Source organism: Anolis carolinensis, chromosome 2 (genome assembly GCF_035594765.1).
Source record: "Anolis carolinensis isolate JA03-04 chromosome 2, rAnoCar3.1.pri, whole genome shotgun sequence".
Taxonomy (NCBI): domain Eukaryota; kingdom Metazoa; phylum Chordata; class Lepidosauria; order Squamata; family Dactyloidae; genus Anolis; species Anolis carolinensis.
Window position 1 is genome coordinate 285805953 of NC_085842.1, and position 19787 is coordinate 285825739.

The 19787-nt window shown below is 41.1% G+C and overlaps 2 protein-coding genes across 8 annotated transcripts in view; both read right to left on the reverse strand.

Annotated features, from left to right (window-relative positions):
* The window catches only part of fam151b (family with sequence similarity 151 member B), a 57736-nt gene extending 54565 nt beyond the window's left edge, over nt 1-3171 (reverse strand). For 3 of the 4 annotated variants that reach the window (XR_010003557.1, XM_062972299.1, XM_003216271.4), the window contains exon 1: nt 3019-3171. Coding sequence is in view for 2 of the 4 variants with exons in the window: in XM_062972299.1 (XP_062828369.1) it covers nt 3019-3037 (19 nt within the window). In the remaining 2 variants the exon portion in view is untranslated. Of the gene's footprint in view, nt 1-2760; nt 2874-3018 lie in introns of those variants that run through there. The other variant, XM_016990916.2, reaches the window with a different exon arrangement.
* Nucleotides 3172-5461: 2290 nt separating this feature from the next.
* Nucleotides 5462-19787, reverse strand: part of zfyve16 (zinc finger FYVE-type containing 16) — a 35663-nt gene continuing 21337 nt past the window's right edge. For all 4 annotated transcript variants that reach the window (XM_008102986.3, XM_008102984.3, XM_008102985.3 and 1 more), the window contains 7 exons: nt 13388-13492; nt 12624-12774; nt 11267-11347; nt 10832-10994; nt 9513-9618; nt 8652-8813; nt 5462-6759 (listed from right to left, as the gene is read on the reverse strand). In XM_008102986.3, coding sequence (XP_008101193.2) covers nt 6595-6759; nt 8652-8813; nt 9513-9618; nt 10832-10994; nt 11267-11347; nt 12624-12774; nt 13388-13492 — 933 coding nt within the window. In that variant the 3' untranslated portion in view covers nt 5462-6594. The remainder of the gene's footprint in view (nt 6760-8651; nt 8814-9512; nt 9619-10831; nt 10995-11266; nt 11348-12623; nt 12775-13387; nt 13493-19787) is intronic.

Here is a 19787-nt window from a genome sequence, read left to right on the forward strand (position 1 = left end):
AATAAACTTTATTTATACCCTGCCACCATCTCCCCGAAGGGACTCAGAGCGGCTCACAATAGCATTCCATGGTGCCACAAATAAGTAAGAATTACATAGCATAAAAACAATACACAAAATTTGACTCAATACAAAATAACAGACAACATCAATAATAAAAAAAAAAAATTAAAATTTATAAAATGCAGTTTACCTGCAGGTAAACTGGGCTTCTTCAAGTAATGAACTAAAGTGCTGAAGTAAAAAATGGTTGTGATCACATATAACCATAGTGGACTACTCAAGGACAAAGGTCTGTTTTAAAAAAACATGTTTTTAGGAAAGACTGAAAGATTTGGAGAGTTGGGACTAACCTAATCTCCCCAGAGAGGGCATTCCAGAGCCGGGGAGCCACCACCGAGAAGGCCCCCCTCTCGTCCCCACCAACCGTACCTGTGACGGTGGAGGGACTGAGAAGAGGGCCGCCCCGGCAGACCTCGGGTCCCACACCTGTTCATGGAAGGAGGTGCGATCTCGAAGATAGGTTGGACTGAAGCGTATAGGGCTTTATAGGTAATCACCTGCACTTTGAATTGGGCCCAGAAACTTGTTGAAAGCGAGTGGAGCTCCTTTAATATGGGTGTGGTATGCTCTAATATTTAACAGGGCCGTGGTATGATCTCAGTGGTGGCCCCTTGACTATGGAACTCCCTCCCCAGTGAGATTAGATCTGCCCCTTCTTCCTGACCTTCAGGAAAAAACTTAAGACATGGCTTTGGCACCAAGCTTTTGACAAGTAATTCGAGCAATGCATTATGTAACTATGAAAAAATGTGATTGACATATGGAACGGCCCTGGATTATGTTTCGGATTGCGTGTTTTTTTCCCTTTTTTAATTTATTCAAATACACATACATTTCTAAGTATTTGTTGCATGGAGTGCAATATTTTCTAGCTATTAGTGTTCCATAATCATTTCTCAGATAATATATTTTATTTAAGGGGTAACACTTTTCTATTTAAATAGTACAGTACATATAAAGATATCATAGGCTCTAAATTAATATCAGTTTCCTCCATGTCTACAGTCTTATAGGTTCCCCTAATATATAAGATTAATTTTACATTGAGATGTTGGATCATGGGTTGCCATTCATTAACAAAGTTCTCTAAAAGTTCTCCTCTTAAGAGTACGGTGATTTTATCCATTATCAGCAAATCTGTAATGTATTTTTCCCATTCTTCTAAGAGAGGTATCTCTGAGGTTTTCCAATATCTAGCATATACTATTCAAGTTGCCACTGTCATGTAAAACATTTTTTCCAAATTTACTTTCTAGTTCTTCATGAGGCATGTTCAAAAGGTACATTTGTGGTGTCATTTTGAAATTTGTGTTTAACATTTTTTCGAGATACAAATGAATCTGTTTCCAGTAGTTTACTTTGTTGCATGACCACCACATGTGGTCAAATGTGCCTTTTTTCTTTCTCACATTTCCAACATTTGTCGGTGCAATTGTACATCTTCACTAATCTCTCTGGAGGGAGATACCATCGCAGATGGCTTGGTTTTAACAGATATTTTAATTGATGTTTTTAATCATTCACGTTTTAATTATTGTTTTCAATTGTAATTGTTTATTTGATATATGTGTGTATGACATCCAATTGCTGCCTGTGGTAAGGATGCCGTTAGTCCCCTCCGGGGTTGAGAAAGGCAGGATATAAATACGGCAAATACACATATCACATATGTATTCATTTTATGTAAGTTACTGATAAAAAATTATCTTAATCTTCTATCTCCTTTCAATTATTTCAAACAAACGATTCTTGAATTGAATGAACTTAACCACCATTACTAATTACAGTAGAGTCTCACTTATCCAAGCCTCGCTTATCCAAGCCTCTGGATAATCCAAGCCATTTTTGTAGTCAATGTTTTCAATATATCGTGATATTTTGGTGCTAAATTCATAAATACAGTAATTCCAACATAATATTACTGCATATTGAACTACTTCTTCTGTCAAACTTGTTGTATAACATGAAGTTTTGGTGCTTAATTTGTAAAATCATAACCTAATTTGATGTTTAATAGGCTTTTCTTTAATCACTCCTTATTATCCAAGATATTCGCTTATCCAAGCTTCTACCGGCCCGTTTAGCTTGGATAAGTGAGACTCTACTGTAATTAAAAAATATTTGCACTTTGGGTATGCATAACCGAAGAGCGGATTCCTGACTCCTGCTGTAGAATTAATGCAGCTTGACACTACTTTAGCAGACATGGCTTGAGGCTACGGAGTGCTGGGAGTTGTAGTTTTACAAGGTCTTTAGCCTTTTCTGCCGAATAGTGCTGGTGCCTGACTAAACTACAACACCCAAGATTATTTGACATTGAGCCAAGGCAGTTAAAGTGGTGTCAGGCTGTATTAATTTGGCAATTGTGAGTACACCCTTATAGAGCCAGAATGTTTTAGTTTTTGGGTCTTGGACTATTGGGCCAAACTCTGGAGTTAATGCAGTCTGACACCACTTTACCTGCCTTGGCTCAGTGCTATAGAATCCTGGGAGACATAGTTTTACAAGGTCTTGAGCCTTCTCTGCACAAGAATGCCGGTGCCTCACTAAATTATACAATCCCAGGATTCAATAGCATTAAGCCATGGCAGCTAAAGCGGTATCAAACTGAACAGTGAAGATGCCCAAGACTGAAATCCCCAGCCTGACCATGGAAACCTAGGAAAGCAAATGATTGCAAACCTCTTCTGAACAAACCTAGTGATAGATTCGCCACAAATCGAAGATTTAAAGGTGCACAACCATGGAAAACAACTCTTAATCCTTTTTACTGGAAGGAGTTTAAGAGCTTCCCTCTCCCGCTACAAAAACGGAAGTGTCCCCTGCGGCTGCAATGGTACCGCCCACCGCCCGTTCATCCCGAGGTGATCAGGACGCGCCCAATACGAACGAGGGGGGAGGGAATTGGTCCCCCAGCAGAGCTTCCAATGGAGGAACGGCACGCCACTCTCTTACCTTGTCCTCCTCCTTCCATGACAATTTCGGGAACAAACAGCACAGGAAACGGAGCCAGGCCTTCGGACCGCCTTCCCACGTGGCCCTGGAGTCACGCGGTGGGTGCATTCACACTGCAGAATGAATGCAGTTTGACACCACTTTACCTGCAGTGGCTCCAAGCTTTGGAATCATGGGACCTGTAGTTTGGTGAGGCTCCAGCACTCTTGGGCAAAGAAGGCTAAAGACCTTGCAAAACTCCCAATGTTTCATAGCTAAAGTAGTGAGTGTCTAAGGGTCCTTCCACACAGCCGTATAACCCAGAATATCAAGGCAGATAATCCACAATATCTGCTTTGAACTGGGTTATCTGAGTCCACACTGCCATATAATTCAGTTCAGTGTGGATTTTATACAGCTGTGTGGAAGGGACCAAAGTGCATTAATTCCACATGACCTGAAAGGGGGAAAATGAATTTTCTGATGGAAGAGAGAGGTATATACTTGAACTTATAAACACATATTTATATCCTAATAAAATGATGTGTACAATTCGTTTACTAATCCTTTCATTGACACAGATCCACCATAAACATGTCTGCATCAGGAAAAGCAAAAGGCTTTTCCTGTTTATTTTATGCTGATGCAGATAATTAAAAAAAAAATTCTTGGTTGCTGCGAGTTTTCCGGACCGTATAGCCATGTTCCAGAAGCTTTCTCTCCTGACGTTGCACCCACATCTATGGCAGACATCCACAGAGGTTGTGGGATGTGTTGGAAACTAGTCAAGTGGGGTTTATATATCTGGAATGTCCAAGGTGGTAGAAATAACTCTTGAGTGTTTGAGGCAGGTGTGAATGTTGCAATTGGCCACCTTGATTAACACTGAATGGCATTGTGGGGCCGGGCTGTGGCGCAGTGGGGCCGGGCTGTGGCGCAGCTGTTGAGCAGCTGCCTTAAATCACTCTGACCATGAGGTCATGAGTTCGAGGCCAGCCCGTGGCGGGGTGAGCACCCGTCAATTAAAAATAAAAAATAGCCCCTGCTCGTTGCTGACCTAGCAACCCGAAAGATAGTTGCATCTATCAAGTAGGAGATAAGGTACCACTTATAAAGTGGGGAGGCAAGATTAACTAATTTACGACCTGAAATGAGGAAGTGCCGTCAGTGTGGATGATGAAGCAGCTGCTCCCCCCGGTGGCCAGAATCGAACATCCCCTCAGAAGAACGTTAACTTGCCTCTGCGTGTGTCTCTCAGTCTGTTTGATGTGTTTATGGGCATTGAATGTTTGCCCTATGTGTGTTATAATGTGATCCGCCCTGAGTCCCCTTCGGGGTGAGAAGGGCGGAATATAAATACTGTAAATAAATAAATAAATAAATAAATTGCAGCTTCAAGGCCTGGCCGCTTCCTGCCTGGGGGAACCCTTTGTTGGGAGGAGTTAACTGGCCCTGATTGTTTTTTTTCTGGAAGTCCTCTGTTTTCTGAGTGTTGTTCTTTATTTACTGTCCTGATTTTCAAATACTGGTAGCCAGAGTTCGTTCATTTTCTTGGTTTCCTCCTTTCTGTTGAAATTGTTCACATGCTTGTGGATTTCAATGGCTTCTCTGTGTAGTCTGATGTGGTGGTTGTTAAAGTGGTCCAGAATTTCTGTGTTCTCAAATAACATGCTGTGTCCAGGTTAGTTCATGAAGTGCTCTGCTATGGCTGACTTCTCTGGTTGAATTCAAGGAACATGAAAGGCACTGCATCTCTAAGGCATCTCATTACGCTGGTTTATGCAAATATATGTACCCCAACACCCAGAAAAAAGTAACAAATCCAGAACCTGTCTTGGACTAAGCATGTTGGGTAAAGGATGAACCAGTTCAATGGCCACAAGTTTCTTGCAAGCTCTTAAAATCATATGACATGCTTTCAAAATCATATGGGTACTTTGACTGTTCTTGCATGGCAGGGGCTTGGATTGGATGGCCCTTGTGGTCTCTTCCAACTCTATGATTCTAATTACATGCAAATATTTTGATTATAAGCCTTTTAAAATAGGACACGGAGCAATGGCTTCAAACTGCAGGAAAGTGTGGGGGAGGCTCCTTCTTTGGAGGTTTTAAAGCAGAAACTGGATGGCTCTGTTGCGGGTGCTTTGAATGCAATTTCCTGCTTCTTGGCAGGGAGTTGGACTGGATGGTCCATGATGTTTCTTCCAACTCTATTATTCTATGTAAATAATGTGGTCAGCATATTATTTACATAGGGTGAATCCCTGCTTCCTCACAAAAACCCACAGGGTGACACTCTCTCGGCCTTAGCAGGAGGCAAAGGCAAACACCCTCTAAACAATTGTGCCAGGAAAACAACATGATAGGTTTACCTTAAATCAGAAATAACATGACAACACAGGACAGCAACAAATTTAGCCAGTAAATGTCAAAAAGACATCTAGACTCACATAGAATCAGAAAGTTTGCAGTCTTAACAATATTTTAATCAAACATAAATCAAAGACAAACAGACATACACACAATTTCCTTCTGTTGATAACAAACAGGAACATTATGCAGGTATTATCAAACTTGATTTAGACTACTAATCTTAATCATTGCCATAGGTAAATGCTTATTTACTGAAAATATCCCATTATAAAAATAAGAACTGTATAAAGCTCAAGTATGTTACAGCAAACTGTTCATGAAAATTCACACTTAATACACTGTTCTCCCTGAAAGTAAACAGGGATACCAAGACGTCTCAAAATCAGAGAAGGAAGCACATGCAGGCTTCGTAGCCTGGTTTACTGCTACAAGATGACTACTTTAAGGGTCATCTGGCTTCTTACTCATTCTTGGGAATCCAAGAAACAACTATACAGCTGACAAAAAAAGAAAGATTAAGTATTTAATATAAAGATCATTTTATGTTCAATAAATCCATATAAATGTATAACAAAGTCAGTAATTCAAAAGGTAGTTCAGTAGCGCTGTTAAATTTTGGAAGCATCGTTATACATTTGAAACATACCAGTTTTAAAAATTAGTGTCTTACAAAATGATCACACTTGGCAGAGATATGTATGCTTCCTCACACTGGTAATTAGTTTGTACGAACATCTTTCAGACATTTTTAATACGTTGATGCTTTCGTAAATCAGCAGCTTGTATATCTGACCCTCAAGTTTCAACTCTGTTCTGCTTAAACATGCTTATATATTTTTAAAAAACTCAATATCAGTTTAGAATAATTAATTAAAGCAGCATCTAAGTAAAAATAACGGCTAAAGCATTTATTTGCAAAAGAATGATGGCTAACTTCAGCATTTCAAAAACTTACGCTAGTTTTAGTCCATCCTTCACTTTCTAGTGACAGTATTAAGTGTAAAGTTTCAGAACATTATTAAACCCAAGTTTAAAAATGGAGCTTTCAAGTTGAGGTTATAAAGAAATACACTCACTTTTTAAAAGGCAAAATCCTCCTAAGGATACATTACTAAAACATTGGCTTTTCAAAAAATAATAATCCTGAACATTCCATCCATGGTGTAATATAACTCCTTTGGTACTGGTCAGTGCTAGCAGTTCAGTCAATAAAATACACATCAGTTACATTAATAGCGATTCCGTAATGAAAAATATTAATTCAATTTCCAGTGGAAGATTTGTAGTATTTGATGTCCCACCATGAATCACAGGAATCAAAGCGCTATCTAGATCATTTAGGTAATGCTGAGGAAGAAGATGTCCTCCAGATCCAGCTTGATATTCCACCTAAAATGGAGAGAAATACTGTTAGATATACTATATAGGCAGTCCTTAGGTTACAAACAAGATATGTTTTGTAGAGCTGTTCTTAAGTTGAATTTGTATGTAATTTGGATTTAACTACTGTACAGTCAAAAGTTTTTTTCTAGTCTTGGATATCATTTGTTGTCTGTGCCCCTGTTCAAAAGATTTCACCTCACTTTCTGTCCCTGCGACAATTGAATTTTGAAAATCTTTTGGTTGTTGTGGAAACAATGGTTGGCAACAAAGCTTCTGTAGAGACACCTTTTCCCCATCATTGCTCTTACAGAAGTGAATTCCCCTTCCTAGGTGTAGATTTCCTCTCACTTCCTGTTGTCTCACCCCCCTTTGGAACTTGGAGTTGTGTAAGTTGAATATTTGTAACTCAGGGACTCCCCTGTACCAGGAATGTAGAACTACAAAAGACTGGCAGGGTGTGTTCGTATGGCCATTTCTACCACTATGATCCTTGGCAGACTAGCATTATGCCAAAAAAACTAGAAAAAACCAGGAATACATTGCAAGCAGCTTTGTTAGGACATTTCTGGTTTCATTTTAAAAAGACACAAACATATGGAAATTGGGCAAGGAGTGGACTCTATGGCTGTCACAAAAATGACTTAGGGGATACAGGTTGTCCTCAGGGTGCATTTACCCACTGTTGTATTATACCAACATGAAGCAGGCAAGTATCTATTTAGGTTTACACCCCATTCTGACCTATTTTATGGCTTTAGGAAAGTTACAGTTACAGTTCAGCATTTTAAAAAGTTACTTAAGAAAAATCTTTTTAATAGGCCCTTTCGGCTATATGATTACCCACAGAACAGATTCAGCTGCAACTCAGTTTGTGTTTGGAAGGGGATCTCCCTTAACTTAAAGAACTTTCTCATCAGTGAGTGGTATCAGGCCCTTTTTCTAAAACAGCTTGTGTTTTTCTGATGGCTCAGAAATGGTAGAATACTAGCTGGGAATACAAGCTTCTCTTATTTGCAGATGTCCTACTGGGTTTAGGCTGGATGTAATTCCTAAGCTCAAAACAGACTGTATAAAAGGTGAAACAAGGGTAAGGAAATGGTTACAGTATTTTCATCACTTGTATCAGTGGTTCCCAATGTATTTATTTATTTATTTATTTATTTATTTTATTACATCATTTCTACCCCACTCTTCTCACCCATCAGGGGACTCGGGGCGACTTAAAATATAAAAACACATACATCAAAACAATTTACATCACGTTTAAAAACCTACATAATTATACATATAAATATACATTCAAGGGACGTTTCAAGTCCAAATAAGGTATGTCATTGAGTCGTATAGTTGTCATATCTCATTTCTGCTGCTACTCTTGCTCAAAAGCCTGGTCCCATAACCATGTTTTCGTTCTTTTTTGGAAAGACAGGAGGGAGGGAGCCTGTCTAATTGACAGGAGGGAGGGAGCCTGGCGGGACCGAGAGCAGGGCCTCCCCAGAAGATCTTAGATTACGCAATGGGTCATAATGAGAGACATGTTCAGACAATCTTTGGTCCTTCAGGTGTTTTGGACTTCAACTCCCAGCAATTCCAGCCAGCTTACTAGCAGTTAATAATTGTGGGAACTGAAGTCCAAAATACCTGCAGGACCAGAGGTTGGGAACCACTGACGTAACTGATTTGATAATGCTTGGTACGATGAAAGGCAATAGGAAAAGTCGACGACTCCATCACAAGTGGGTAGACTCAGTCAAGGAAACCACAGGCCTGAGTCTGCAAGACCGGAACAGGGCAGTTGGTAATAGGAGGAGTCTCACTCATAGAGCTGCCACGTGTTGATGACTTAATGCAATTAACAAGAACAATTTGGATTGATAATGGTATCATTTTGGTATTACCATGTCAGTATCCATGGAGACTCGAAGACCGATCTTGTTCATTCCGTTACTTTTTAGTGTTTTGAGATGTTGACGAAGGGCTGTACAAGAAGCCAATGCAATTTCTTTAGCAAACTGATGAGCATGATTGTATGACTCACTGGCCTTCAAGAGATAGAACACCTGAAACGTTATTGAAAAGTTAGCCATGCACCTTAAAATTAATCAGCATAACAAGTGTAATAAATATTCATATAATGATAATCCTATTAATTTACATAAATAAAATACAGTTTGCAAAGCCAGTGTAGACTAGATGTTTCTAGGACCTGGGCAGGTAGAATACAGATCTAGAAGAATTTCATATTTGGATTCAACATTTACTTAAAAGTAATTTAAAATTTGTTGGAAGGATAGTTGGTTCTTGCAAAGCACTTGTAATTTTGAATACACAAAAATATTAGAAATAGATAAAGTAGCTTGTCTTCTAATGCAGGTTTGGAAACATGTAGGCTCTCAAGATGCTACTGCACGTAAGATCAGCGCTAGCCAGCGTAGTCCATTACTTAGAGTAATGTTGCAATCCTGCAACATCGAAAAGCCACATGTTCGTAAGCTGCCTTAAGTCCCAATCTTAGGGAAAAGACAGGAGAGAGAGAGAAAGATAGAAAGAAAGAAATTATTTACCACAGTAGAAGGCAAAGAATGTCACTATTTAAGATTCTGATGCAATTGGAGGAGGGGTGGTGGTGAATGAGATTGCAATAGATGTGGATTTAAGTATTCACTTGTCTTGTCTTTGCATTGCATGGAGATGTTCCAAACAGCATAATTCATATTAAGAATCATTGACCTTTAAAAAATCCCAGCAAATTTACTTACCTCTGTGCACTTGACAAGTTTTCCATCCATTTCAAAACATTCTTCTTGAACAATTTTTTCACTTTGAACTCCTTCCATTGATTTCCCATCTATTGGGCTTGTAACACTATAAGACATGGTTAATACTACATTAATTGCACTACTCAGGCTCTGGAGATTTCATCTCCCATACAGTGACCCAATACGCTTGTTAGCCAGGCCATGAATGAGTGTCAGACATCTGCAGCATCACACAGCCATTTTGCTTCTGTATTTAGACATGGCAAGAAATGGTAAGCCAAAGTTTAACCATGGCTTCCTGCTATATGTGAACTGGAAACTACACTTACATATACGTATTTCCAAACAAGTCTGGTGTTTTAAGTCTGGATGTGTCATTGGTTTACCAATTGCTTTCCATGAAATAGGATATTACATTCGGGGAGATACAAAGCCCTTTGAGATTTGTGATTTAGCAACTAGTTTAGCAATTCTCTGAATCTTTATTTCAGACTAAAGAAGTCGCCTGGTCCACGATGAGACACTTGACGAGATTTTCCCTGCTACCTACTCTTTAAAACCTACCTCAATGTGCTCAAATAAGCCCTTCATAAGGAAAAGGCTCTTTCAATCACTTGCCACCAATTTCTGCCAACCCCCCCCCCCCCAATCCCTTTGCAACTCATTGTGCCACATCTCACACTATTTAGAAGAGTGTACTGGCACCAGAATCAACTATTTAAGGAGAACAGAGAGTGAGAGATGCCAACTGTGTGAGCAGAATTATGAATACAAGTCTTTGAATTCAAGCCACAAATATAAAAACTTCAAGAAAGTACAAGTCTTGGACCATGTTCAAGGTTGTGTGTGTATGAGCTGGAGGAGGTGGGGGGAGAAATACGGAAAGGGAATTCGTGTGAAAAACTAGGACAGCTACAGCAGTGCAGCATTAGGATCCAGATTGAAAATACAACGATTATGCTTAAAAGTAATATTCCAATGGTGAACCTTTAAAGCCATTCTATGGTGATCTCTCCACCAACTTGTAAATGTTTACTTAAAAGAAAAGGGATTGGGGTTAATGAAGAAAATTTATATAACATTGAAACATCTAAATTCAGGTCATTTTTAAAAATCCATAGCATTTCCCTTGGAAATTGTTCAGATGAAAAAAAAATTCGTGTCAGGAGCACACACTCAAGGAAAATATTTATAAAAATTCTATGAAGAGAATTAGTTAAAATGCAAATAATTCTCATTCTTACTCTTCCATTTGATATTTACCAAAAAAAGCAAACAACTTTGCAGAAGTGATTCACCTAAACCTTAGTAAAATATACCTCATATTTATTTTTCTTTCATCTTCTACCCAACAAATGTCTACATATTCTCTCAAATCTCCTGAATCCACTTTGCCACATGTAATCCTGAAGTCCTTTTTCTCCCTTAAAGCTTGACGTAAGCCGTTCATTGTCTCAGGTGTAATCTGTACCATTATTCCATCTGCAATAAAAAAACACAATTTGTTTTATATTTTAAAAACCCCCCACAAAATATGGATAATTTATTACAAAAGCAAAGTCATACTCGTATTGGTAGGTGGTAGTCGGATTTGGCATAAGCTCTTCACAGCCAAGGGTGAAGGATGGTGGGAGCTGCAGTCCAGCAACACCTGAAAAACTACAGTTTCCCATCCCTATCCTAAGACAACTAGTTACTTATTTAGATTATTATGAGAAATGAATTTTAGTATTAGACAGCATGATGAGCCCTACCTTCAACAATACTAGATTTAGCAAGGAATCCTGCAGACGTTTTTAGGGATCCATTGAAGACAACAAAGCTTGCACCTGTAACTGAAAAAGCATATCAAACTTCAGTTGTCCATATGAACTTACAATATTGTACAGAATTAACCACATTCAGTGCTCTGCTGGAAACACAACCCTCATAATTCTAGATGCATGATAGAATCGAGAGTTCCTAATAAGGGCATTTAATTACTGTTTAATTTGTAATAATTAGAAAATTACACTAACACTAATACAGTTAAAGTAGAGAACCAGAGGGATGTAGTGATTTGATCACTTAACTATGACTCTGGAGACCATGGTTCAAATCGCTGCTCAGCCATGAAAACCTACTGTTTGACCTTGAGCAAATCAGTCTCAGCTTCAGAGGAAGGCAAAGGCAACCTGTCTCTGAACAAACCTTGCCTGAAAACTCCATGACACTATCCCCATAAGTTAGAAATTACTTGAAGACAAAAAAACCACCATGTTTACATGAAAAAGGACACAGTATAGAACAGGCATGGGCAAACTTCAGCCCTCCACGTGTTTTGGACTTTACCTCTTACTTTACCTAACAGGTTGTTAGGAATTGTAGGAGCTGAAGTCCAAAACACCTGGAGGGCCGAAGTGTATGCAGGTTTTGTATGCAGAAGGTTCCAGGTTCTATCATTTTTTAAAATAATGACACATAGGAGTACTGAGGTACAATTCTCTTTAATTAAGATCCTGCAAAGTTATTTCTATTGAGAAAATGTATTATCAGTCCATTCCTCCTATTTCTGAATTTTGATCTTTTTTAGTCCCATTCAGCATACAGAAGCTTCATGTTGTCATTGAAATAAAAGTCAAGTTCAGAGTTTTACATTTTCATGCTTGCATTGTTATCATTACTGAACCTAATAAAAAAGATCAAAATTCAGAAGTAGGAAGATGTTCTTTATTGATGATTTCTTTCATGGTAATCTCCACATACTGTTCAGCGTGGAACAAGAAACAGCATTTCTTGTGATTGATATTGTAATTTCTTTCCTAAAGCCAAGAGACTGGTCCTGAACCCCAGACATAGTAATATAGGTACTTAATCTATTGAACTCAATACTGCATAACAGTGTGGTCCAACCTTTATTTACCCGAGGGCCAATCAAACTTTAGTATAGGAATGTGAGGGCCAGAGACATTCCAGAAATAAAATGTTTCTTAAAAACTTAAAGCAGTAAGAAGGGTAAATGATTTTTTTTCCAAATGTTAAAATACTTTTCCAGTAAGAAGGGCAAGGGCCAACAAAAATGAATTGGTGGGCTGCATGGGTTGGACCACACTGCTGTATAAGATAACTTACTTTTCCTAGGCTGTCCAGTAGCACTGTTTGCTTGTGTCTGATAGACTCCTTCGTCATTCTGTACACAAACTAAGTGTGAATCTGCCTCAGAACTGAAACTTGCTCCAATGCTAATGACATGCTCATTGGAAGTATTCATCACCTTGATCACCTGCAATTGAATTTTTAAAAAATCTTTTATATTTAATGCTTTATTCGTTAAGTGTTTCAAATTGTAATTCTCTTCACTTTTACCTTGAACCAACAAGGGAACAAGCATAAAAACAATGTGTGAATTCTGCTCTAATGAAATGTTACCTACCTGCTTTTATCACCCCATTTTCCGTGCATCTTTTTAAATGTAATAGTAGCACACAATCAAGGCCACTCCCTTGTACTACATGTCACCTTTCCCACATACTCTATGAGTTTAGCTATAACAACAAATCATTTAGTCTTTACAAAGCCTGTAAACATTGCCTAGGTCCCAGAATACAATGTGAGTTAGACTCCCCCAAATCCCAATATCTTGAGCCCTGGGTTTTCTCCCTTGATAACATTTGAGGAAGAGAATGTCCAAGCCAGTTCTTTGGTCAAAATAGCACATTTTACCAAGTCAGACAGACTCTAGATGGCCTTGATATAAATGGGTATAACAATGCTCCACTGATATCCAGCCCATGGATTTGGAATCTGGTTGAGGAGCAGCCCACCATTCTAGATTCACTTTCATTCCCTGGTTTATATGAATCATGATCCAAGCGCTCACTAGAAATTACACTCACCTCATTATGTCTTTGAAGAGGTATTTTAATACAGCTTCTTCCCATTTCCATATGGATAACCAAATTATCTATTGTAAGCAATGTATATTGATAATTTCTAAGATCCTGCAACACAAAAATTCCAATTACTCCAGTTATTTTTTTAAAGCTGCATCATTTTATAATTTGTTGTGTTCATAGTACAGAATCCTTTATACATAATTTCAGTTAAGCGAAACTATAAAAAATTAAAGTAGATTACACCTCTGTAATCAATTAACATAAAATACTAGGCATCCATAAAGTATAATAATAAAAATTAATCAAATTTGAAAGAAGAACTAATTACTGACAAAGAAATAAAGACTTGGGTCTGTTTAATGTAGCCCTTGAATATCATGATTTTATTAATGCACAATTCACATTAAAAACTTTTTTTCTAATTAACATAATTGAAACACTGCACTACAAAATATTGCCAAAGCAAGCAGATAAATTTCTTTTAATAAAAAAGATTTTGTGAAAAGTTGTAGAATAAAGAGTACATGCTTTTCCACCAAGCTTTCAATAAGTCACACTTCTAGCACCATAGCCTCCAATTGTTATAAATCAGTTGGGACTATCACATCTAGTCCTCTGATTATAATAAATAATAATAAAACTTTATTTATATACCGCCCTATCTCCCGGATGGGACTCAGGGCGGTTTACAGTCATAAAAGCAAACACAAACATTACATAACAACATAATACACATTATTAAACAAAGTAAAATAATACAATTATAACAATAAATCACACTTACATGACCAGATCAAGGGAGTGGGAACCATAAAACCAATATATTAAAATGTATCATTTTAGGCTAGGGAAATCTTGTGCAATATATTCAGGCCCAGAAATCGGCGGTAGTCCAATGTAATTACTCAAAAACCTGCCGACACCACGTCTTCAGTTCCTTACGGAAATTGGATAATGTAGGGGATTGCCTGATCTCTTTTGGAAATGCATTCCAGTATGTATTTATTGCTGTGTTTGGATTTGTTTTTACTGTTGTATTTTTATATTGTTTGGGCATGGTCCCTTTGTAAGCCGCCCCGAGTCCCCTTGGGGAGATGGGGCGGGATACAAGAATAAAGTATTATTATTATATTGTTGTTGTTGTTGTTGTTATTATCTACATCTACAACATAGATGTAGATATATAAGGTTTGCCTAGAAATGGGAAGAGATTGATTATAATTCCAAGGTAATTTCTTTCATCTTGCAAAGAGATCAGACTGATTTGGGTTGATTACTCAAGTTCATTGTTATTGCTGTTGTTGTGTGCCTTGAAGCCATTTCTGACTTATGTTAACTCTAAGGTGAACCTATCGAAGGATTTTTCTTGGCAAGATTTGTTCAGAAGAAGCATTACCTTTGCCTCCCTCTTAGATTGAGAGAATGGGATTTCATGGCCAAATGGGGATTCAAAACCTGCTTTCCACTACTCAAACCATAACATCTCCCTGGCTCTCTCATCTGGTTTTAAGGTATCTCAATCTCCCACCTTTCCCATCTAATACGTGTAGCTTACAACAGTGTGCAAACTGACCTAAAAGTACCTAGATCTTAGTGCAATTCTCAAGGCAGAGAAAGAACACATAGCTGGGAAGGTAGAGCATTACACTTTGCCTGCTCAATGTATGTTCCTGAAATTACAGAATATGTCCATCTAGAGTTCCGAATTCATAATCTCATTAAGAAATACTTATCATGAGAACAGGAGACATTTCATGATAACAAGGAAAAGAGTTAGCAAGGTACAGTAGTTTGAGTGTTGGACTACAACTGTGGAGAGTGTGTTTCACATCTGTCATGAAATCCAGTGGGTGACCTTGTGTGATGACCCATGGGCCTTGTAGTCCTGCTCAGGACATTGTAATTCCTGATGAAGATGAAAACTTGGGTTTTTTACCTTCCCAGTCTGAACTGGATTCTTCTCAGCCAGATCTTTCCCAGGCAGATCTGGGAACCTTGCACCTGCAAGAAAGTTGTCTCCCAGAAGTATGTCAAACAAGCCCAGAGCCTACTTCTCCCGTGTTCTTGCGCCGGGAGTTTTGTAAACAACAGAGAAGTTTGGAATCAGCTTCGCGCAGGAGTGCGAGGATTGCAGCTAAGAATGTGGCCAATTAAGACTGCTTCTCGTGAGAATCTTTGGGGAGTCTCACATCTGGTCTCAGAGTTTAGCTTTCGGTTCTGATTCCCAGAGAACTGCTTCGGCGGGAAAGTTAGACTCTATTTAGGTGTTTTACCCGCGTAGTAACTTCGCGGAGTCAATTCGTCAGCCTACGGAGCGAGTTGTGTCTGGACAGCGCGCTCCGATTCAAGCCTCGCTCCTGCTCAAGCCTTGCCTTGCTATCCAGCCTTCGCCTTGCTTCCCAGCCTTTGTTTATCTACGGACTTTGCCTTGTTTCCCAGGATCAATCCTTGCCTTGTTCCACGGATTTTATCAAGTTATTCCACGGACCTTGTTCTTGTTCTTAGTTACCTTGTTCCACGTTCAAGCCTTGTTTCAAGTATCAAGTTAATTCCTAGCCTCGCTCAAGTTTCATGGACTAAAGGACCTTGTCATCTCCCCTCACTTTGCTTGGCAAAGTGAGTGTTTCGGTTATTGGATTACAACTTTGGACCTTAATATTTCTTATTGGACATTGCTTTTTTGGACTAATACTGACCTTTCCTGAAAGGTCTAATTCTGGACTATTTTCTACACTTGTTTTTATTAACTTTATATATTCCTTCAATAAAGATATTAGATAGATTCTGGCCTCTGTGTATGGTTATTGGTGCTCTGCAGCCTGGGTCTTGACAGTTTGACTCCGCCACCCTAAGCACCAATTAACCTCGGCCAGAATGTCTACCGGAGTCGTACCTGGGCCGAGCGGCCAGCCGATTACCTACACCATCGACAAGGATGAGGTGGACCGAATCCGTGATAAGCTCAATGCACAGGATGGAGAAATAAGGGGTTTGAAGGAACGCGGAATTCGTCTTCCGGCCATGGCGTTGCCAACCAAGTTTACTGGAGAAGCTTCTAAGGTTCATGTCTTCCGTCGCCAATGTCAAGCTTATCTAGAGGCCCGTGCTGCCGAGTTTCCCCAAGAAGACATCAAAGTGGCATGGGTTTACAGTCTTCTAGACGGGCCAGCGGCCAGCTGGGCGACGGCACTGTACGACCAAGCCTCTCCACACCTAAGATCAGCGCAACACTTCTTGGACCACCTCAAGGAGACTTGGGGAATCGAGGACAATTTGGAGGCAGCCGGTCACAAACTCCGTCGCCTTTTCCAAGGAGACAGACCTATGTCTCAGTATATAGCCGAGTTCCGAGTGCTGGCCCACAACACCGGCTGGAACGATGTAGCCCTCAGGGGACAATTCCGGGAGGGTCTCAACATTGAAATGCTGGAAGAAATCTCCAAGGTGGATCCTCCCCAGACCCTCGAGGCACTCATTGATCAATGTTTACGGGCTGAAGTCATGATTGCCAACAGGAAACAGTGGGTTCGAGGCCAGGGCGGTAGAGCCGGGGCAAAACCCCCCGCTCCCGCCAGCGTTCAGCCACGTCCGGTCTGGAGACCCCCACCGCCAACCCCATACCCCAGAGGAGGCGAGGAGGTGCCGATGCAGTTGGGCAATGTGCGTCCCAGACTAGATGCCGCCGAGAAGGCCCGTCGTCAACGCTTAAACCTCTGCTGGTACTGCGGGAACGGGGGCCACTTCGCCAGAGAGTGCCCAGCCAAAGGGAAGCCTGCCGCCCGTCTTGCGGCGGCGTCCTCCACGGAGACGAAGACGTCTGAGCCGACTGGCACACAGCCGGCGGGGGAAGCCAACGACCGGGTGTAGAGAGGCTCGCCAACCCGGTCAAAAAATCCATCCAAGAGCCGCCAACCGGGGTCCTGTTCCTTCTCGTGGTCACATTATGGTCAGCAAAAAGGGGACCCGTCATGATCCACGCCATGATAGACTCTGGAGCTACCAACAATTTCATCGATAGAGAGTATGCCGACTCTCTGGGATTACAATATCATGATTTCAAGAATGCCCGTGTGGTGCAAGCCATAGACGGCCGCCCCCTCAAGACGGGCCCCGTAAGTCAGTGGTCGGAACCCACCAGGATGTGGATAAGGGAACATATGGAAGAGATTTCCTTCTTTGTTACCGAGGTCCCCCATTTCCCTGTGATTTTGGGAATTCCATGGCTGACTCTCCACGACCCTAACATCTCCTGGTCCAACAGAGAACTGCAGTTTGCTTCACCGTACTGCCAAAACCATTGCCTCGTAGCCAAGGTATGCCACGCCACAGACACCGAGCCCATCATCACCTTGCCAAAGAAGTACTCCGAGTATTGGGATGTATTCAATGAGAAAGAAGCCGAAAAATTACCCCCACATAGACCTTATGACTGTGCCATTGACTTGGTGGAGGGGGCCCCGATCCCGCGAGGGCATCTCTACTCCCTGACTGAACCAGAGCAAGAAGCTCTCAGGGAATTCCTAGAGACAAACCTTCGCAAGGGATTCATCAGACCCTCTCAATCCCCAGCCGCCTCCCCAGTGATGTTTGTGAAGAAGAAGTCAGGGGAACTACGCTTGGTGGTGGACTACAGAGCATTGAACAATATCACCAAGCGGAACAGCTATCCCCTGCCCTTAATCTCGGATCTACTGGATCGGCTTCGAGGAGCCAAGGTTTACACCAAGCTGGATCTTCGGGGGGCTTACAACTTAGTTCGCATCAGGGAAGGGGACGAGTGGAAGACCGCCTTCCAGACCAAATTCGGATTATTCGAGTCCCGAGTTATGAATTTCGGTTTATGCGGAGCCCCCGCAACGTTCCAGCATTTTGTCAATGACATTTTTCAGGACTATCTAGACAGGTTCTTGATAATCTACCTGGACGATTTTTTGGTGTTTTCTAGATCACAATCAGAACATGAGAACCACGTCAAAATGGTGTTACAACGATTGCGGGATCATGGACTTTATGCCAAGCTGGAAAAATGCGCCTTTGATCTACAAGAGGTAGATTTCCTTGGTTACCGCATCTCGCCTCTAGGGCTTTCCATGGATCCAGCCAAGGTTTCAGCAGTATTGGAATGGCGGGCGCCAACTAACAAGAAAGAGGTGCAGCGTTTCTTGGGGTTCGCGAACTATTACCGCAAGTTCATTCCAGATTTTGCCCGCTGGTCCGACCCCATCACTAGCTGCATCCGTGGAAAGCAGCCTTTCCGCTGGACTGATCAAGCAGAGAAAGGGTTCCAACAACTAAAGAAACTATTCACCTCCCAGCCAATTCTACAGCACCCAAATCCTGGAACCCCTTTTGTGGTGCAAGCGGACGCCTCTGATGTGGCAATTGGGGCTGTACTCTTACAACCGGTGGGAGATCACCTCCATCCCTGTGCCTTTTATTCTCGTCAACTAACCACACCAGAGAGGAATTACACCATTTGGGAAAAAGAACTACTGGCCATAAAGGCAGCCTTTGAAACTTGGAGACATTGGCTAGAAGGGGCCAAATTTCCCATTGAAGTCCACACTGATCATCGTAATCTAGAACATCTAAGAACTGCCCGCAAACTAAATCAGAGGCAGCAACGTTGGGCTTTATTCTTTGAACGTTTCAACTTCCAGATCCATTATGTGACCCCAGCCCAAACCAAGCAAGCAGACGCCCTGTCACGTAAACCGGAATACGCTGCAGGACACAAGGAGACCTTTGAATCCCAACTGCTACAACCCGAGAACTTTGCCACGCTCACGGTGGGGAACACCAAATCCATTCCCATTGGTTCAACTTCCCCTACTCCAGGACCCATCTGTGCTCAAGAAATCAGGGCTAGTCAGCAAGCAGATGCCTGGGCGCAGGACCAACTTCGCCAAGGTCTGCACTTTCCCTTTTCGCTTAAAGATGGGCTGCTCTGCTATAGAAATCATGTTTATATCCCACCCGGACCGGGCAGGGAAAAAGCGCTTCGTCTGTGTCATGACTGCAAACCAGCAGGACACTTCGGACTATTTAAAACTATGCATTTGATCCTAAGGGATTTTTGGTGGCCCAAGATCCGCAAGGATGTGGAAAAATATGTCAACACCTGCCCAGTATGCCAGCGCTCCAAGATACGAAGGGAGAAGCCCTCAGGGCTTTTACACCCCCTTCCTACCCCATCTCGCCCATGGGAAATAATTTCCGCGGATTTCATCACTGACCTACCACCTTCCTGTGGATTCACCACGATCTTGGTGGTGGTGGACCTTTTCACCAAGTTAGCCCATTTCATTCCCTGTGAAGGCCTCCCCACGGCCAAAGAAACTGCGGAACTATTTCTTCAACATGTTTTCAGACTACATGGATTGCCCAAGAGTTTAGTCAC